At 47.7% G+C, this 21,738-nt stretch overlaps 1 protein-coding gene across 2 annotated transcripts in view; it reads right to left on the bottom strand.

The window, feature by feature from the left end:
• Positions 1 to 21,738, bottom strand: part of SLC2A1 (solute carrier family 2 member 1) — a 45,735-nt gene that overhangs the window by 7,504 nt on the left and 16,493 nt on the right. The window contains exons 2-6 of one of the 2 annotated variants that reach the window (XM_066637161.1): positions 8,752 to 8,847; positions 3,608 to 3,768; positions 2,448 to 2,688; positions 1,858 to 2,020; positions 803 to 990 (exon numbers count right to left, since the gene is read on the bottom strand). In XM_066637161.1, coding sequence (XP_066493258.1) covers positions 803 to 990; positions 1,858 to 2,020; positions 2,448 to 2,688; positions 3,608 to 3,768; positions 8,752 to 8,847 — 849 coding nt within the window. The remainder of the gene's footprint in view (positions 1 to 802; positions 991 to 1,857; positions 2,021 to 2,447; positions 2,689 to 3,607; positions 3,769 to 8,751; positions 8,848 to 21,738) is intronic. The other variant, XM_066637162.1, reaches the window with a different exon arrangement.

The following is a 21,738-nucleotide window of genomic DNA, read 5'->3' as shown; positions in this document are numbered from 1 at the left end:
AGTCATCTCTGCAGCAAGGGACAGGATTCTTCAGTGGCTGTTATCTCCCCTCCCCTCCCCCAAACTGTTCCTCAGGAGGCCACACATCAACTTCAGTCTTCTCCACCTGCTAAATGGGAATAATACTCTACCTCCCTGGCTATCTCTGCTTCCAGCAGAGTTTGATCAGATGGGGCACAACCATATACCAACTGCCAAACTGCAATCTGGTTGATAAACCCCAATATATAGTAGTAGTAGTAGTAGTAGTAGTAGTAGTAGTAGTAGTAATAATAATAATAATAATAATAATAATAATAATAATAATAAAATTTTATTTTTATCCTGCCCTTCTCCCAAAAAGGGACCCAGAATCAGGATAAATAAGAACAGGGCCCCCAGGGTAGTGTGTGTCTTATAGGAGCAGCAGGTCACTCCCAGGGTCTTGTTACCCTCAGTTCTTCCTATCTCCTGCTCTCCGTGGGCAGTGTTCCAAATGCTGCACCCCCTTACCTAGTGAGGCACCTGCTCCTATTTCCTGGACTGGAAAAGGAAGAGGGGGGGAACAGAGCAGACTAGGAAGTGTGGAGGAGTGGGAAGTCACAGACACTGTAGCCCATCACTCTTCTCCTCCACACAACCTCTTTTTGCAATCCAGAGAGTGGGAGGAGGAACAGCAGAAGCAGAGACAATATGAGGACAGTTGCCTGAGGTGAGTGACTCAGTTTGCCTCATGATGGGCCAGCCCAATATGCCAGCCCTTCCCGATTGCTTAAATAGGAACAGTTTAACATGGAAAAAGTTTTCACAGCCTGATACATACTGCGTTGATCCCCGAAAGCTGCTGTGAGAGCTGCAGGACAATGGCAATAAGGATGGCCTGACGGTACATGGGTGAGCGGAAGAGTTCAGGGATGGTCACTTTCTTCTCTTGCATCATCTGCCGGCTCTCCTCTTTCATCTCCTGAAGGTCTCTGCTGACGTCAGTCGTCCCTCGGAGCTTCTTCAGAACTGGAGAAGAGAAGGGAGAGGCATCAGGAAAGGGGTCTCAAGCTTCAGAGACAGGTCTGCCTTGAAGCTGAACTGAATAACTGACTTTCCAGCCATCAGGAATCGCATCTGTAGGACGACGGAGGCAGTTTGGCAGCTGCCTTGGCTGTGTTCAGTCTCAATATTGCATCTTCTCTCCCGATATAAAATCCACCCTGCAAGTTTGCAAAGTGTTTCAGTTTGCCTGAGTAAAAGCCAGCGGTGGATAACACCAATTGGCTAGCACTTGTGATGTCTTAACACATCTTCCCATCCTCCCACAAGTCCCCAGGCAGTTTAGAACATGTTCACTTTTGTTCTTAATAAGGAGAATGAACATAGAAACAGAAAAAGCCTTCCTAAAGTTGGAAGCTTTCAGTTTTCAACCTACTGGCCTATGTGTGTGCAAGACAGGTGCCTGCAACATTCAGTCCAGAATCCTCTTCCCAGCAGACTGGCAGCCGGCAAGATGATTCTGGAATGTTCACAAGCAGCACATAAAGAAAACAGCCCCTATTTGTACCTGCTATATAAGGTACATTACTTCTATATATGGAGGTTCTCTGTCACAGCTACCAGCTGTCAATAGTCCAATTTCTCATGGGTTTGGATATTTGACACTGACTATCTTGCACAACCCTCCAAGATCTTTCCAAGCCCAGCTGCCCAAGATGCTCTGAACCGGGGACTGGATCAGGGCCCTTCTGCATGACAACAATGCACTCTGCCACCGAGCCACAGTTCCAGTTGCATGATGTAATTACAGCCAGGGATGCCAACCGTGCACAGTCCAGCTTTGGCACGCACGGCATGTCTCGGCAGAGGACCGTGCCCCGTGGGTCGGCTTACCGCTCTTGGCTTTGTTCTCCTCGTTCCGATTGATGAGAAGGAAGCGGGGGCTCTCTGGGGCAAAGGGCAACAAGACACATTGCAGCAGGGCCGGGACAAAGATGAAGCCCAGCAGGAGCGGCCACAGTTCATCGCTCCCCATGATCAAATCCATGCCAAACACCTGCCAAGAAATGACATTTATTCACCTATGGGGCTACGGCTTCCACAACACCCTCCAAAGCTCTATAAGACAGGACAAACGCTGGGATGCACATGCAAATAAATAAATGGGCGTATTTGTTCTCCAACCCCCCACTTCTTCCCTTTGACATTTAAAGCTGCAGCCGGAGCTGAAGCCCTCGGCTTGTTGTAATCATAATGTAACTGGGCCAAAGCCAACAGGACTACGCCCAGCCCCAGCTATGCTAGCTAAGGGCGTGTTCCGAAATATCAAGCAGTCAAAGCCCACTCCTTTAGCAAAAGGAGGACAGAGGCGCACCTCCCGCAATCTGACAGAAGGCATGTGGGGAGGGACGGTGGAAGACATGGCACCAGGTGGAGGTGCGGTTCTTCCGCACCCCAGTAGGGGGAGCCAACGACTCACTCACCTGGGCTATCAGGATGCCCACAACAATGCCCAGTTGATGAAGGGTGCCCAGGGCTCCTCTGAGGGCGGTGGGTGACACCTCACCCACGTACATGGGTACAAAGCCCGTAGTCAGGCCAGAGTACATGCCGATAACCAAACGGCCAAGGATCAGCATCTCAAAGGAGCCGGCCATCTTGGAGAAGCCCATAAGAATGGCGGCCAGGAAGGCGAGGCTGTTGGAGAGCAGCATGGAGTTTCGCCTGGAAGAGGAAAGATCCCGTCTTTACATTAGTCTGGTCCCAATTCCACCTGTAGCTCCTTCCCCCCCCCCCAGACTCTCAACACCCCACCTCATCACACTGTATGCTTTTGTTCCTTTAAATCATGAGCTGCTTTGGCAGACTCTCCTAGCCTGGAAGGCAAAGCACAATACAAACAACATCAATGATTGTGACCACATTTTCACCTTCGATACAGAATCATTATGGCAATAGGAGATGCTGGAGAAAAACCCAGCTGTTGGCTTGCTCAGAGGCTTAGTGTGGGCAGCACACCAGCCATGCCACAGCCTCTCACTGAGCTAGCAACTTCCATGACATACACACAGCAGCTCAATATTGCTGGCTGTGGAGGAGCAGGAAAAAGGGACTACACACAACCCTTCCAGCTCCAGCTACCAGCAAAACATCTCAGGTAGCAGCAGTCTACCTGAGCAGCAGATGGCTCTTAAGAGAACCTAACCATTAACTCACCCCATATTTTGCCCCATAAGTGTTTTCAAGGATCTTTTTCAAATTTCTCTTTAATAAATACATCTAAAATCTCTCTGATAATTGATGGGTCTGCTTTTTATTGGATCAAATCACTGATTTATCTGGGTCGCCAGTGTGTGCTGTGGCTGGCTTGAGCTCAAGGTCTATATGAGCCCGCCACTTGGGATCCTTTTGATGGAGATAGCAGAGATCAAACTCAGGACTTTTGGAATGAAAGGCAAGACAGGAGCCTTCTCATGGAGCAACACTCCCTTCCCGATCTGTCTGAATTTTTTGTACTCAGATTATGGGGGGGGGGGGGAGAGTAGGATAGGGAGCCCGTCACAGGTGTGGACATGGCTGGCGGTCACAGTGCTGGGGTCCTTGCTTGCAAAAACCGAGAGATCCACAAGGCTGATACACTCACCTTCCAAGACGATTGACAAACAGCCCAACTGAGAAGGAACCAATCATCCCACCAACAGAGAAAATGGACACCGAGAGGGACCAGAGCGTGGTGAGGGTGCTACGGCTGATGTACTCATTGTAACGGTAGTGCCACGTCTGATTGTAAAACTCCTCAATGACCTGTAGGAGGGAAAGAGGGAGGGAGGAACCTTTTAAAATGGATTTATAATTTTTTAAATTTAAAAATCTTTAGTAATGTAAGTGATTTTAAAAAGTTTTTTTTTATATATATATAGAAAATGTCAAACATGCATAACGCGAGTCATTAATTTCCCCTTTCTTGTTAGAAAAATGTATTAAGGCATTTTTGGGGCTGGTGGGGAGTAGTAAGTTTTAAGGTTTAAGGCAAAGAGCTTCATCTCTGTCCAATGCTCCCCCAGTAGCCAAGGCTGCAATCCTATACACACTTACCCTAGAGTAAGTGCCATTGAATGCAATGGGATTTACTTCGAACAAATATTGCTAGCCTGCCATCCACTCAAAGTATTTTTTTAAACATTTTCCTCCAAGGAGTTCATGGAAGTATTCATAGCTCCCCCACTTCTTTTATTCACCCAACAGCCCTGCAGGGTAGGTCAAGCCAAAAACAGTGACTGGTCCAAGTTCAGCCAGTAAGCTCCACAGCAAAGAAAAAATCCCAACTCAGTTTTCTAAAAGGAAGTCCAACACTCTAACCACTACATCACACTGTCCCAATCATTACATGTTAAGATGCCATACCAAATCCTAAGCCTTCCATCCTCCAAGTCTTAAGCACACTGGACACTGAGGCCACAATCCTACGAACACTTTCCTGGGAGTAAGCCCCATTTAACACAATGGAACTTACTTCTGAGTAGACATGCCTCAGATGCTGTTATGCTAGTCCTCCCATTTGCTAATTACAACCTCTGTGGGGCTACAGTGGACTCAGCCAACAAAACCAGCCCAACCAGCTGCTTTACTCACAAGGTTCCCTGTCATTGGGTAAAAGACCATTTGGGGTGTGACGGTGGCGAAAGACTGGCAGCGCCAAACTGGCAGAGGCAGGAGGGCACCCAGCCAAGCATCTTATGGCATTACCTGTGCAGAAATGTGGGCAAGCAGGTTTCTCCCTGCTAACTGCTCTTCAGAGACTGACCTCCTGGAGGGCCAGCGTCTTGCTGAGTCACAATGGATAAGCAAGAGGGAAAGCATACAGTACCATGGAGGAAGACAGTCAACACTTCTTTCCTGTGTAGCTCCAGCTCCCAATGCTTGACCTGCAGCTCTTCAGGTGTGCCACACTTGCGTGTGTGAAACCACCTCTTAATACTAGCAGAGCCATCCACTCTCACCTTCTCTGACAATCTCTTGTACTGGAGATTACTGCAACCAAGCCCCCATACCCCACTGCAACCAAACTAAGATCTAGTCTAGCTGAAATCAATGCATATACTCTCTCATTGTCTCCAAACCCTTCCTTTCAGCAATGTTTTGATTGTAGGTTCCTTGGGGCAGGGGCTTGCCCAGCTGCACTCTGCAAAGAACCATTTTTAATAGGCTAGCTAGCCTCTTTGTTCTGGGGATGGGCTCTGTGATTTTTGGCATTGTCAGTGTCCTTATTTTTAAGTGCTTTTGATTTAAGAGATAGTCCAAGAACAATTCAGGAACTGACCCACAACTCAGATTGCATATTCAAAAGCAGTAACTGATATTGTTGTTTTACCCTTAGCCGAGGAGTACCAACAGTTTTGTACCAGTCCGTCAGATTTAATTGGTGTTTTTCTTTTAAAGGGAGAGGACATCAAACACCAAAAGAAAAAGATTCCAGTCCTGTGAGCACCTCTGTGGCAAGGCGATGAAGGATGAACGCTGGGCTGGGGCGATCCGAATTCAAATCACATCTCAGTCCCTTGCAGTGCAATCCGCTGCATATCTACTCGGAATTAAGCCCCACTGTGTTCAATCAAACTTTCTGCCAGGAAAGCATGCACAGGATTGCAGCCCAGCCACTGTGCTTCTTTCTGATGCTTAATTCATGCAACACAATTCATGTGCCTGCAACTTCACAGATTGTATGGGGGACAGTTCCCTGCTCCAAAGAACTTATATTAAAAAACTTGCCAAAAGGATGGGAGAAAGTTTGGGTTAAACAGGGGGAAGAATATGCACTAATTTCAGTTAGATACATTTTAGCCCCATGGCAGTGGGGTATGGAAACTGTGCCAAAGACTTGGGCTGATTGATTTTTGAGGCTGCCGAATCCGTGAGAAACGAGCAAGGGCCCTCCTTGTGCCAAATCCATAGCACATTTCCCAGCTCAGAAAGCCATTTAAGATGCTACACTAAAGATTACGGCATTCTCTTAATTAGTAGGGAGACGGGGGGAAAACAAGCTCTTTTCAGCTCAAATTAATATCTTAAGCACCAACACAGATTAGAGTGTTGAAACAGGAGCTGTGTGTGTCTTTAGTTCCTTTAGGAGCATTGCCAAGTCCTCCCCTAAAGGCCTCCAGTATAACAATTTGAATGGTTATTTCAAGAGGTCAGCATCGGCCTTCCTAACCTTTGCAGACCCTGGCCATGTGCAAAGTTCTTTTCTGACTAGACTGAGCTGTGGGGTGGTGGTGGTGGCTGGGTGAATTAAGTAGAGTCCTGGATCAAACTATGTTGCCTGTTCAAATGTTGGATTCATTAGAACCCCCAGATTCAGCAGCAGTCTATCCCTGAAGAGCAACACCAGAGCACTATGTCTTCATGTCCTATTTGTGGGCTTCCCATTAGGGCATCAGGTTGGCCCTGGTAAAGAGAATGAGCTAGGCCTTTGGCCTCACCCCACAGGTCTTGTATCCTTATTGCAAGCCACCTCCATTGTCCATAGAAGCTAGTGAGGAGCCACTAAGAAGCCCAGGGTATGAAGGCAACCACCATCATCCACCCCCAATGTTACCCCCAGCACTCAGTGATATTCCACCTCTGAGCCAGAAGGCTTCACTGGCAGAACTCTCTTGCTACAAACCTTACTCCCTGTTTCTAACCATATAAAACAGATCCACATCTAGTGGCAAGGAGTCCCACATTCATACATTGCATGCAGGGGGAATTTCTTTGGTCCATGCTGCGGCTAATGCCTGGTTATGTCTGGTAGGGGACTCAAAACTCTCAGGAGAGATGTGCATCTCCCCATCATCCATAAACTGTATAATCCTTTTTCTCATATTTTGCTTAGTACAAGACCTGGTCTTGCACCGAATCAAACCACTACAGCAACTGGCAACAGCTCAGGCAGGAGGGAAGGTTCTGTCCCAGCTCTGCTAGCCCAGAACATTTTACTTTGAGATGTCAGGCCCTGAACTTGGGACTGGCTGCTTGCAAGCCATCTGCTCTTCCAAAATAGTCATCGTGAGACAGTTTTTGCCCAATGTGATGTCTCTGGGTAAGCCTAAACCTTGGACATCCCTGATAGCAACAGAATTTGATTCCAGCAACAACATCAGATCTCCTCATTCCAAATTTATCTCCCCATTCCAAATTTAACATTTACTTTGGCACAGCAGTTACCCTCCGTACAACGCTGAAATATTCTATGCCTCATTGTGCCCCCCGCTTTGTCGTGTTTTTCTAAACTAAACAACCTAGGAACACATTAGCTTTTCCTTGCAGAGAAGCTAGTCCAACTCCTTGATAGTTTTGGCTGCCCTCTTCAGCACCTCCTTCTGGCTCCGCACTATCCCTGCTGAGATGGGGAGCAGGTCAAGTCAGGAGGGCTGAACAGCACTTGGGGACTGGGGTGTTCATGTTGCCCTCCGGAATCCATGCCTGGGGATTTGGACATTAATCAAATAGGGCTGTCACGGGTATAACCAGTTACAAGATCTCCAGGAGAACAAAGGAACCGTTAATTCTCCTGGGACCTGGGATAACAAATTCCAGAGACGGTTAGCCAGCTTGCTATGAGGTAGCATATTGGGGGGGAAGGGGGTGAGAGAGAGAGAGAGAGAGAGAGAGAGAGAGAGAGAGAGAGAGAGAGAGAGAGAGCACCCTCTGTCAGTAAGGACAGATGTATTTTATTTTAGTTTTTTTGAGAGAGTAGCCCTTGCAAGTCTTCAAAAGCAATATACTAAAGTATCAACAACTTTGAGTAGTAAAAGCTTCTGTACATCTGTTTGCTTGGAAGTGATCCTTACTCACCCTAGGCGAGCAGGCAGGGTAGCTGCATGTGCAAACCTGGAATATTCAGTGTCCAGCAGATGGAGACACTCAGCGGGGGATTCTAATTACACATCTGGGTAATGACACATCTGGGGAGAATGAACATGCATGGGGAATTGCAGCAGCAGGCCCTAACCCCATTTAAGAGGGTACTCAGTTGAACATCAGACCTGTTAATCATGATACTGACATAGAACCTCCCTATACAGGGGTTGTCCCTCAGAAGATTGGTTGTTGAGAGACAAACAGTAAAAGTGTTGTGGACTTCATTTTGTGCTTGTGGGCTTCCTGGAGACATGGGTCACTGTGGGGGACAAATTCCTAGACTGCTTGGGCCTGATCCTGCAGGGTTCTTCAGGTAATCTTCCAGCTCTGTGTGTGGTTTAAGGCTCACTCTCTCTGAGACTGGACTGAAAGCCTTGGAAAAAACAGAGCCCTCGCCTGCCCAGATAGAGCCCTGACAAGTATGCAGTTGCACAAGCAAATGTGTCACAAAAAACAATGAAAAAGCAACTGAACACGCACAGATTGGGGCTCCCGAGATCCCATGCCCCCCCCCCACATGTGTTCATGCAGCATAGTCAGGGCAAGTGAACTGTGAGCAACTGTGCTGATGTGGGAGAACTATAGGAATCTGACACAGGGGGGCGAATATGGTCTTCCAAAGCCCATGAGAAGTACTGGGTACCTCCTCAGCAAGGGGATTCCTGTTCTGTTCAATGTGCACTAACATACATTGTCAACTGACTTGGCAGAAGAATGGGAAAAGAGGAGGTAAGTGAAGGCACCATAAGAGGCACTGCTGTTTGGGATGTTCTGATGGTACAACCAGCCCTGAGTATATACAGGTTGGGTATCAGAAGCCTGTACTGCTTGATTGTTTTTGGTAGTCCTCATGCACAGTGGTGCACCTGGCAAGTGGGTCCTTACCTCTTGTGGGGCATTGATGACTCCAGTGTTGTAACCAAACTGCAAGGACCCCAGAACTGCACCTCCCACTGCCAGCATCAGGCGAGCAGTCATCTGCTGAAAAAGAAGAAGAGACAGAACAGAGTTCAATCAGGTGTAGAAAAAAAATTGACGGTAGGGTAGGAAAAAGCAAATGGAGAACTGGGCTGAAAAAACCCACACACAATAAAATTCCAAGACAGCAACACTTTGCATTTAGGCAAAAAGGAATCGGATAGCAGACTTGGCCTTGGTATTTGTGGAAAGGATACGCAATCGCCAGCTGTGCATGAGTCAGCAGCGTGATGCAGCCGCAAAAAAGGCCAGTGCAATTCCAGGGTTACTGAAATTGAACCATTGCTTCTTAGCCACAAGACATAGTTGCACTTTGTTCTTCGGCACAAATCAGACCTCCCCAGAAATAGGGCACCACAGGACATAAAGAAACTTAAAGGGTTTAAGAGGAGGGCAACGAAGATGATGGGGAAAATAAGTGTGACAAAGAAAGGCCAACAGAACTGGGGGTGTTTAGTCTACGCACTTCTGAAGTCCACCTGCCCACATCCAGTATTTGTCTGCAGGGACAAACATGATACCCGGGAGAGAATCTGTTCCCACAGTTAGAAGGCTTTGCGTGAAGATTGAACCCAGCCTGTGTTAAAATATTGGTCACGCCAATTGCTAGATCTGTCCTTCTCAGAGTTCTGATCCCTTCCTCAAAGTGAAATCTCAGAGCACAGAAGGGGTTGCATTTCAGCACCAACTTTCACCCACACCAGCACCAGCCCATGAGCATTCAGGCAACACCCAGCACCCATTAACATGCTGCAGCTGCCAAGGCATATCTCTGCCTGGCACTAACAGATTGTCACACACTTATGAATTTCCTATGTTTGTTGGTTCAATATGCCTACTCCCATTGTAGATTCAAAATCAGTGGAGGACAGGCTAATGCAGAGTCAGGGAATGTGCAGCTGGAGGGTTGGGAAACTATTTCGGGCATGAGAATGAAGCTACAAGAAGCATCTCCCCATTTTCAAATGGTTAATGCAAAGTAGCATGCTGTCTCTGCCCCAGACTTCTTGAGTGGTCTTGGGCAAGTCACTTTCTTTTCACTCTGAGTGCAAATTCATGGGAATAATGGCCTACTTCATCAAGGATAGTGTTATGGAGAACATAAATCAGGCTTGAAAATCATCCCTTGGCTGCAGTAATAAGGAAGCAAAAGCATCCAAAAGCCAGAAGGTGCATGCAAGGATGGCCTAAAACCTCCCGATGCCTGAGAGAGAGGGTGCTAAATACTGCCCCCCCCCACTCAATGATGTGTTAGCCTCTGCTCCTCTTACCCCCTGAATTGGAAAGGGTAAGAGGGAGAACAAGTAGAAGAGAAAGCATGGAGGGGAGGGGAGTGGAAGGCTAGAATGTCAAGCCTCTACACTTTATCAATTCAGGAAGTGGGAGAGGTAGCAGCAGCTGCAGTAAGTGGGGTGGGCAGAAGTGAGTGCCCTTCAATCGGCTGCCCGAGGCAACCATCTCAGTCGTCCTCATGAAAGGGCCAGCCCCAATTGCTCAGCTTCCTAAATCTGATTCACACAGCTCAGTGTATTTTATATATATAATTTTTATATATATAAAAAATTCATATTCTCAACAAGAGACATCTTCTGGGATTAGTCAAGGCCTGGCAACCGAGAGCTGCCCCCAAAACAAGGAGGACAACGTGCTCAGGAGAAAGGGGCTTTGGATGCCATGTGACTGACGCAAAGCAGCTTAGGTGGCCCCAAGAAAATCGGATCCCCAGCTCACTTTCCCACAGTGGTTGAACAAGAGCTGCTGGGAGCCCTCCTTGAGGTGGATCAGCGGGCAGGCGTCCCAACTCAAAGCCTGCATTGACCTCCAGCCTAAACAAGCCTCTGTTTGTTGAGGCAGCTTGGCAGAACAGAGGTTCAGGGAGAGGCACTGCCAAAAAGAGTGGGGGGCTTCAGCTTTCTCAGCAAACCCATGCCCTATTTTCTGTTTTCATCCTGCTTGGAACTTCTGTCCCCAGCAAACTGGGTTTGCTTTTCCTAGGTACAGCTATGGGGAAGAACTAAGCTGTGTTTAGGTTGGAAAATCTCACAAGCGAGTCAGAGAGCTTGAACTCTTTTCCTGGTGTTCATAGGGCTGAGCAGCAACCCTCACACTTATGCAGTGCAAGTTTAATGCAAGCAAAATCAATTGTACCACTATATTCCATCTTGGTAAATGAGTCCACAAAAGTTTCAAGTCCTCATTGCCCCAAGTCCACTCTTCCAATAACCCCTGCTAAGAGGACAGAGGCATCGTTTAAGTAGAGACCTCATTTTTTTTTTTGGAGGGGGGTGGGTGGGGGAGAAGAGCAACCGCCTGTCCCAACATGGTATTTTTTCCCATAGTTGTTGCTGGTGTCTCTTCTGAATGTTTTTAAGACTATGAGAGACAGGGAATCATTTATTGATTTTTTGCTATATCAACTGCTATGTGTACCAATTTTTGTTAAAAGCAGTATACTGTATGTTTTTCCCACTTTAATGACCTATAAGAGCATAGTGTCTTCCTATTTTCAGGCATTTCCCCTACTTTTTAATCCCTACAGATGATTTACTACTATGATTTATATCCTTGGGTAGGGGGTGGGGGGGCAGATGCAATGTATTTTAAAAATAGACTTGTACCCTAGCCTCCCTACCGATAATCAGGGCACCCAAAAGTTTTCAGATTTAACAACTTGCTGGACCTCCAGACGGAACTAAGAAAGATGCCCTTCTGAAATCCTAGAGTGGCTGTCAGTCTGTGCCTACAATACTGTGCTAGATGGACCAAGTTTGGACTCAGCCTGGCAACACTGTATACAAGGGCAGCATAAGGGAAAATGTACAGAAAGATTTGAGGGCCTGAAATTTTGTCTTCCAGCCCCATACAGAAAAACCTGTACACTTAAGAGGAAGCAGACACGATCATCTCAAGTTTCTTTTCCCCAGTTGCACTCACTATGACCTTGCATGAACTGTGTCCCAAAGACACACCCTTCCTACCTCAACTGCTGCACACAAAAAGGGAATATAATAGGCAGTGATGCAGCCAAATGCTCAGAGATGCTTATTTGCCATTAGTGATCTTCTCAAGAAATAGAGACAAGCTTGATGGAGTTCCGGGTTGCCCCGAAAAGAATTTTAATAGTGCTGGTTTTAATAATAGCTGATCTCAATTTTTTTCACTTGAGCAGGGATACACGGAAAGAGGACCATGGGGCACAACCCAAAAGGTACTTGTTAACCTACCACTATCCCAACACTGCCCCGCCCCCCCCCATCCAAGGTATGTGACTCTCCCTGCAATGGAGACTGCTGGAATTCTTGGCTTCCGCTACAGCTTCCTGTTCTAGATGCTATCAAATTTGCTGGAAGGCAGCGAGAGCTTCCTCTTCCCAACTGCAAAAGAGAGACTTGTGCAGCTGTGGGGTGTCTGGCCAAGGTTAAGAGAAAGCCTCATGAGATGGAACTACAGCCATTATCCAAGACTTTTCGATTCAAAATTGACAAAGAGGAACACACACACAAGTCCATCACGGGTTACAAGTCATGATAGGTATGTGTAAGCTCCTGGTTTTAAAGGTAGGTTACCTCAGAGCGCCACATGCAGGGGAGGGCACCAGGACACAGGTGGTGCCTTGTGTGCTCCCGACGCATTTGGTGGGCCACTGTGAGATACAGGAAGCAGGACTAGATGGGCCTTTGGTCTGATCCAGTGGGGCTTTTCTTATGTTTTTAAGCTGTGAAAACTAGATCACTCTTCTGGTCTAGAAAGTTGTAGGACAGGTTCTGTCAGTGGCCCGCCCACCATGCAAATTGTCCACTGTAAAATACTGTACTCAACTTTCATTAAGTTTACATCAACTCTTCAGGAAGGGTTTTTGGCTGCAGGTCAGTGGGTTCTGTTTGAGCCATTCACACAGTCAGGACAAAGGGGGCAAGAAAGTGTGGGGCTGAGGAAGACTGCCACACACACCTGCTCCAAATTTCTAACGCAACACCAGAACTTGGTACCGTCTTGGTGTATTTCTTTTGTGGAAGTGTTAAGCTGCCACCACTGCTTCGGTGAGGAGGGGGGAAAGAGAGAGAACGGTGGCGGCAGCTGCCCAAAAAGATGGGCTCCGCTGCTGTAGCACAGTGACCAGGAGACCCTACTATGACTCATTATTTCCTTGGTTCAAAACCGGCCTCTACCAAGAAGAGATTTGTTAGCCCCAGGTAAGCTGCTCCCTCCCAACCTCAGCTGGAAAGGGGAAGGGCAATAAGTCAATATTTACTTCTCTTAACAATCTGCTATCTGCTGCAGCAGAGCCTTGGTCTACGCAATGCAGCAATGACAACACAGGATGGCAAGGAGGGCGGAGGCATTCCTCTGTGCCTCACCTAGAGATGCTGTCAGGAATCGCACCTAGGGCAATCTACAGGCGAAGGAGGAAGCTGCAGCTCTGACAAACGAGCCACTCTTTTCTTCTACTCTTCTTCTTCAGCTTTATTTTTTCACATTTTTATGCCGCCCTTCCTCCATGGAATTCAGGTGTACATGGTTCCTCCCCTCCTTTTGTCTTCACAACAACCCTGTGAGGTAGGCAAGGCTGAGAGAGAGTGACTGGCCTAAGGTCACCCTGGAAGCTTTGTGGCCGGGCAGGGACTTGAACTTGAATCTTCCAGGTCCAAGTCCAACTCCTGCACCACTACACCATCCTGGCTCTCTTCCTCATTTCCCTTTCACAGTCAAGGACTGGGGAAGGAGGAGTGGGAGAAGCAAGCCCCTTTGCGCACCCCTGCTGGCCTCCAACAGACTGGATCTCCTTTAGTAACGAACACCTGACTCTGAATCAGGAATGAACAGTGCCCCAGCAGTGTGAGTAGAAGCCACGTCAGATCCCGGAAGAGGAACCAGTTAGGAATGTATGAATGAATGACTGTTACAGACAGATTTCTAAGGCCAGACACCCAGGTTAAACAAACACAAATGACAGAATTGCAATCCAAGAGACACAGTAGCCACTAAATGCCAGCAGAGCCATTACAGCATTATTAAGATCAGTTCACAGCAAGCCCACCAAGAGGTCTTGGTTTACCAGTTACATTTCTAGCCCCTCCCTCTGCTGGGGAGCTCAAGGCTCACAGTTCTCTTCCGATCTTCAATTATTATCTTCAATAATCCTAGTGAGATCATTAAGGGAAAGGGAGTGTTTCTGGTGCAGAATCACCCAGACCTTCAAGGCCATTGAGGAACAGATCCCAAATCTCAGACACCAGGAGAGCTTCTCTGGAGAGGGTATTTCACAGCAGTGGTGCCGAGAAGACCCTATTTCCAGTCAAACTTCAGATGGGGTCTCCATTGACCAGGGCCTCTGATAAAAAAATGAGATGTGCAGGCAGATTCATGATGTAGATGGCACTCCTTTAACTCACCTGCATAACAGGGCCAGCCCATGACCTCCAAATGCTGCCCCTAACCCTCAGAAATGCTACCCTCTGCTCCTCCCCCTCTCCAATGCTCTAGCCCAGCACCCTTTCTCCCCTCTTCGTTTTCCAAGCCAGGGAGCAGGAAGAGAAGGAGTAGAAGCAGACAGAGATGGCTACCCCTCACCAGTCTGTTGCCCGAGGCAATAGCCTCAGTTGGCCTCATGGGTGGGCCAGATCAGTTTTCACAGTTCCCTGAAAAGCATCAATTCTTCCTTTCCATCAAGAAGCAGACTTCTAGGACGGAAGGTTCCTTTTTCCAATCTACATCCCTGCTGAGGGAGGGGCATTAAATTGCCATGCCCCCCATCCACTCCAGACTTCCCATTGTTGGAAAACTTCTGGAGAAAGAAAAAAAAATGAGAAGGCCACCATTGAGCACATCTGCCATGTGGCTCTTACCTTTCCATGAGGCAAAGCAGTGGTATAGCTAAGGGCAGGTGGTAGGAACTGCACTGGGCAACAATCTTTAGGGGAGCAACAACCAGAACTTGACAGTAGCGGTCAAAATTGTGATAACTTTGGTATTTGCAAATAATTTGTTGTTGGCATCCTTCAGTTTCGGAAGACTATGGTGTCACGCTCTGAATGGTGGTTCTGGAACAGAGTGTCCTCTCCAGTGCGCGAAGCCTGGGTAAAGTAGGTATGGAGGATAGGCTGTTACCCATGCAGCAAATCCCCCCTCTCCACGTCGCTGAAATGGTCCAATGGAAAGGCAGAGGCCAATACGGTTGGTTCCAGCGGCGTCGCAGGAGTTGCCAGAACGTGACTGTGTTCAGCCATGAACTGCCTCAGGGACTCCGGCTCCGGATTTTGCCTCAAGGTTGACTCCTGAAGCCTTTTCCGTAACTGGATGTAGCCACAAGGCAGTGGAGGTTTGGGATCAGAGTTTTCCTTCTCTCAGATGAGCTGCCTTCCCAGGCTGACGAGTCCCATCTACCCGGTGGCTGTTTAGTCGCCTCTTACGACAAGTACAGCCAAACTGAGGGCCTATTCTTATCCCCAGCCCCCAGGGTTGCAAATAATACCATCACGTCATATACCATTTGATGTGGAATTTAAATGCAGAAAACAATGAAACAAACCACATCAAAATATCAAAAGTTGCAGCCAAATACGCAGAAAATAAAAACAAAACTGCATTATGTCACAAAATGGATTTTAACTCAAAACCGACCAATAAGAGTGATTGTTCCAAGAGCCAGTTAGGTGTTATAGTACAGCATGGAACCAATAAGGTGTTAATATGAATCAGCCCTCGTTTCCATGTAGCCCAATACAGTTAGCACGACTAACTGGGTAAAGAGGCATTTTTTCAAGTGGCGCTCCTCCTATATTTAGCAGGGGGAGAAGCACCGTCCCTCTTTACCCCAGCACAGTGTCTCTAATCAATATGAGGCACACTTTTTATTTACTCAATTTGATTTTGTCACGGAGGGGGCTACAAACTCTTCTTTGATCTTGGATAGCAGATGCCTTAGCTATGCTACTGAGGAAAAGTAATTTATGGCACCATTGTGCAAGGTAAGGGGAAAATGCAGGCAGGGAGCTACGGTTGAAGTTGCCCCCCCCATCCCTGGCCTTGCGACAGTTTTGAGCAAAGAGCAAGAATTGACGTCCTGTGTGGGGCAGATCCCAGGCATCTAATCAAGGCACTCATGGTTGACTGGTACATGGTGCCCCTGCCATACTTTGCCACTTCCTCATCACCACGTGCGGGTCAGACTGGGAAGTCAGGAGAGAAGTCTTATTTCTGCTGAGCCAACTTCTACGAAGGCATCATAGACACATGACAATGTTTTGGAGTCCTGTTTAGAAAGATGTTCTAGACAGTCATGACCTGGCAAAGCACACCAACCATATTTCTGGAGGAAGACTAGTCATTATTGCACTGTGTGCCAGGAGGAAACTGCTTTGGGACACCTCAACAAAAACAGATTCCTTGGAAACGGAAGGTGGCCCATTGTTTCTTCGCGTGAGTGACTGCTTGAGTCTTGCCTCCTTTCCAGCCTGTGGGACAGGGGAGAAAGAAGCAGGCAGCAGCATTTCACATTTGGGTGCAAGGGAATGACCTGCTCCAAATCTCCTGGCTTAGCAGTCAACCACTCCTGATGTAAAGATACCTCCAAAGTACTGACAAAGGAAGGTCACTGTTGCATCTCCGCCCAAGTTACTGCTCTATGCTTACTTCATGCCACATCAGGAGGTCTGCCCAGAAGAAGGGTTCCTGAAAAACTAAGGCTTCTGAGGGTGGTCAGCTCTTACTTCACATGAGATAAACCTTTCATACATGAGCATCCCTAGCAGAAGTCCAAGAGACCACTGGATCATCCAATTCAGTTAGCCCAAGGCCTTCAAGCATAGAAGGCAACACCCCTAATGCCTCCTTATGCCAAGATATGCTGGCCTTTGCCACTCCTGCCGCCTGGATTTGAAGAGGAAGGAGAGAGCAGTGGGCCAGAGCAATGAAGATCCACTCTAGCCCACCACTCTGCTCCCTTTCCCTCCACATTTCCTCCTCCTTCTGCCTTTGGATTTAAAGAGGGAGAGGGAAATGGAGTAGAAGTGGGGGGGGGGGTAGGAGGCACTTTCAGCAGCCAGCCTGGCCCTGTTGTGTATATTCTCCATTTCAAAAAAATATGAAGATTTTTTTCTCAATCCTGGGAGGGGAAAAAGCCAAACATGAATGATTCATGCAAACTTTTGGGCACTGTAGACAACTCATCTGTATCATTCATCACACACTGCAACTCATTCCTCAAAGGAACTTTAGCGCGTTTCAGGCGGGGGGGGGGATGTTTTAGCCACCACTAGCAAACTCATAACTCCATCTCTTTTTAGTGTACTGTATTTGATAAGCAGAAAAAAATAAGATCCTCTTAGGACAGCCAGCACACAAAGAAGTCCTAACCAAAACTCCTGAACCGAGACAACACCCTCCAAAAAAAGGAATAAAAATTGACACATGGAGCTTTGTCAGCTCCTGCAAGTCTTTTTTACCCTAATGGTGTGTAAATTCCCATTTTGCTTAGTTTTCAAGGAGGGGCGGTGCTCCTGGGGGACCCCTTTTTTAATCCCCATCTACTGCATAGCCTTTGTTACTCTGTGCCATTTTTATGGTTCTTTTTGCTATTAGAGGTTTTTTCCACTCCCGTGTTGATAATAGTTCATATTGTATTTTAGTTTTAAATGCTGTTATGTTCTTAAGCCCTGTTTTAACTGCACACCGTTTTGAGCTGCTGGAGAAGCAGTCCATCAATTTTACAACGCAAGTTCCCAGCAGCACACTCCAAAAGAAGTTCTCCTTTACTGCAACAAGAACTATATCTGTGCTGATGAAATGTATAAAATAGCTCCCATGGCAGCGGCGCTAGCAAGGGGCGACATAGTCTCTTGCCTTCTTCAGTGCATACATCTGCAAGGCCATTAGCCCTCCAACAGAAGCAGTTGCCTGTGCCTGTCTGCCTCTTCCTTTGCTGCCAAGGAGGAGGGAAGAAGAATGGCGAGCTAGAGCAGAAGAGAAGTGGGCTAGAGTGAGCCCCACTTCTTCTTCTGCTCTAGCTCTCCACCCTCCTCTCTACTTCCTCTTCTGTACTACCCTATTCCCTGCATCTTTAATGAATCCAGGGAGCAGGAGCAGTGGTGGCAGCTGCCACAGAGAGAGAAAGAGAGGGAGACAGCATACACCAGGCAAGGTAACAGGAAGTCTTGGCCAGCCCTGTGTACACATCAATGCCCCATCTTTCTACTAGAACCACACACTCCACATGAGACCCCTGTGTGATGAGGTTGCAATCAGCTCCCTCATCTCCAAACCTCCCTATCTGTACAGGGCATCATGCCACTCAACAGAACTGCTGAAATCTTGTCAAGGCAGTTTGCCACCCAACTGCCAGTTTAAACAGTATGGTCTTTTTACTGTTAAGGGGGGGGGGGAGAGAGAAAGAGTCCAGAGTGGGGCCACAGAGGGTAGAACTTTGCCCACAACTGCCACTGGCTGTGTGCTACCATCAACCTCTGTTCATTCAGGATGGAAGAGGACAGCTGCGGAGAACATGGACACATGCCAACTGGCAACCAGTGTGTTCACGCATGGGATAGCCAGTTTACGCATGCAGACTTTGTGAACAAGCCACAATGACTTTTGAGCTGTCAGCTCTGTTTAAAAAACTTCAGAGACCAATGCATTTGACCATCCCTCTCTCCCCATCCCTTCTGTTGGCAGTCCTAGTCATGTTTCATCATGCATCTTGCAGGCACCACCTCCCGTCACTCAGTTTTCTTGACATCTTCGGTTTTCAAGTCCAAAGAGGGACTACAAGCAAACTCCATCCATTGCCTTTTTTATTCACAAAGGGCCAGAAGAGATCTCCTTCCCTCTGGTCCTGCAAGACATGTTCTGTGACATTCCCAGAAGTTGTGAGCACCCCTATGGCTGCAGGACACTTTAAACCATTTCTCCCCAATGTTGCATATACGCAAGAGGGACCAACTGTGTACAACTGTGATCCAGGCAGAAACTGGTTAAATATGCAGGGTGCTTAGGAACTCCACAGTGCCCGTCATATGCACACAGCAGCCTTGGGGTGGAAGCTGCAGTTATTCCCATGGTACAGAGGGACAAAAACAGTGACACCTTGCCCCAGCTATGCCACAAGTACAGGTGTGATTCAAACCCAGAACCAAATTGCAATGCAGCTGCCACTGGGGTTCTGCTAGTCCACAACTGACTGGGCCACTCATGGAGCAGTGACAATTTCAGTGCCCAATTAAAAAACTGCACTAATACAGCTATGCCAATGGCAGAGAAAACACTGCAGATGTTTGCCAGCTCATGTGTTGCTCTTCAACTCAGATTCAGCTGAAGCATGAGCAACACTGGCATTGCTAGTTAAGTCGCAAGACTTTCCTTCCACTTTTCTGGGCAGCTGCATCAGCATGTAGAAGGAGCTTTAATTCAGGAGCCACGATGTGGAACTCAAAATGGCATCCCCTGCTGCTTCATGACCAGATCATCAGCCCCCAATAGGATCAAGTTTAAGAGTCAGCAGTGCTGAGGACAATTATTAGCCCCGTCCAAAAGGTTCAATTATTAGCAGAGACCTTGCTTTTTGGGACTCTGACCCCATTGCCCAACACAGCCGACTGGTGCATGCCAGATATGTGGCAATGCAATTTACAAACCCCTTTAGCAAGATCAATTCAGGTTAACAGTTTGGAAGAACTTTCTAGCTGCTGGAAAAGTCTGGCACGGGATTCCATGTGCTTGGAAGAAGGGTCAACCTGGGTCATCCGGGTGCCTGAGGCAGCGCGGCAGAATGTCAGATGCCTCCCTCCTGTACCCAGCCCTGCACCAGCCGCTGCCTCCATGGTTCCGCCTCCCTGGATTTGAAAAGGAAGAGAGTAGGGAGGAGAGTGGCAAGCTAGAGTGCCTCTGCCGCTGTCGCCTCCCAGTGTTCTCCTCCTGCTCCCTTGAAAAGGGGAAGTGGGAAAAAGCCAGGAGACTAAAGCCCTCCCTTCAGGTAGGGGGCTAGGGAAAGCAGCAAATGAGTAGTGGGGGCTCTCATCATGCCCACCCAGCACCTCTCCCAGCCTGCTGTCTGCTTTGCTGCTGCCCCTTTTCACTTGCTGTACTCAAAGTACAACAGAAAGATGGGACAGTTTCCCTTCAGGCAGAAGGTTGGCAGAACCTGTTTTGAATACCTGTGGTTTTCGTTATCCACAGGGGATCCGAGAACAGGACCCCCGTGGATAATGAGGGCCGGCTGCATTACAAATTTAAATGCATTTTTAGTGTGTGGGGGTGGGAGGTTGCATGTGGTCCCCGACAATTCCAACTTTTGCCTCAGTGGTCCGTGGTTTCCAAAAGGTTGGGAACCACTGGCCTAGAGGAATGGGGTGGAAGAGGAAGTGTGGAGAAGATGCTGCAATGCTCCAGCCCACCACTCTCCTCCACACTTCCTTCTGCCTTGAAAGACAGAGAAAGCAACAAAGCAGTGGAGGAGGCAGAGGCAGGCAAACCCTCCCACTCCATCACCTGAAACACCACCATGCACGGACTTTCTCACCATCCTATAAACTTTGATACAAACCTCAGTGCCCCCCCTTAATTGCCTTTCTCCAAAGTTAAAAAAATAATTCCATATTGTTGCCTTTCCTCATAAGATGCTCCAGCCCCTGATCATTTTACTTGCTTCTGCAGAGCTGCAAACGGTACAATATCCTTTCTGAAATGTGGCAACCAGAATTGGTCATGGGTATTCCATCGCCCTTTAGATGAGAACTATGTGCGTGTGTCAAAACATGTTCCTACTTCATCTGCACTCAAATACCTTGAAAACAAAGGGAGTGGGGAGGAGAATGGAAGTCAGAGTGCTTCTGCGCTCTACAGCCCCTCTGTGGTTTGGCATCCAGAAACCTGAAATATATACACTGCCCCACACAATGCATTTGTTGTCAGAGGCCCTGCCTCAACCCAGACTGCTTTGTGAACCGCTTTGTGAACTTTTAGTTGAAAAGCGGTATATAAATACTGTTGATTGATTGATTGATTGATTGACTGATGACAGAAGTGCAATTTGTGGCGGGGGGGCAGCAGAATGTGTGGCAGGGCCTTTTCAGTTTGTAGCACAAATACCTCCTCTGTAAGCCTCAATTGGGCCCCTCCCTGCTGGTTTTACAAGAGATCAGGGTCTCTGTCCAACTATTATTGAGAATATTTATATATTGCTTTTCAACCAAGAAAAAGCAGCTCACAAAGCTATTTCCATAGCTAAACAAATAGTTCCCCATCCCCAAAGGTCTTACAATAAAAAAAATCCTAGAACGGCCTCAATTCTCCCCTTTAACAAGAAAGAAACAGTACTGAAATGGTTGAAAGATAAAAGTCTGAGGAGTTTGGAACTAGGATAGCCTTAAGGATCAGGACAGCAGAGCTGCAGAGGAGTTGTGCTAGGTGCACAAGAGCCTTCTTGAGCCCTATGGCTAGAGGGCCTGATCCGCCAACAGCTAGAATACCACACAGCCATTTCTCTGGAGGCAAGAGCATGGGTGCCAGCACTGCGGCTACATAACACTTTAAGAATGGGAATAGATTATTTCACAGGAGGACAAGACTTGCCAGCAGCTAGAAACCCAGTCAAGGTGGACGGGTGACCGCTCTCATTGTTGTGCAAAAGCTGTTTACCAGAGTCACATGGCCGGGCTTTGCAAAGACATAATAAGACACGGCTGTCCCTCCTGACCAAGCTTGTGATGCCGGATTAGACAACTGAGAGGGGATAGCGCGTGAAAGAGAACGTAGCATAGAGGATAAGCGGCAATCTGGGAAGTCGACTCCAATCTCGCCTCTGCCAGGAACCTATTTGGTGACCTGTAGGGAAAGCCACCATGCATCGTTTCAGAACAAGACTAAAACCAATAACCAAACATCAGGATGGATCAAGGAGAC

This window comes from Tiliqua scincoides, chromosome 9 (assembly GCF_035046505.1).
Source record: "Tiliqua scincoides isolate rTilSci1 chromosome 9, rTilSci1.hap2, whole genome shotgun sequence".
Lineage (NCBI taxonomy): Eukaryota > Metazoa > Chordata > Lepidosauria > Squamata > Scincidae > Tiliqua > Tiliqua scincoides.
This window is presented reverse-complemented; position numbering and strand designations above follow the sequence as displayed.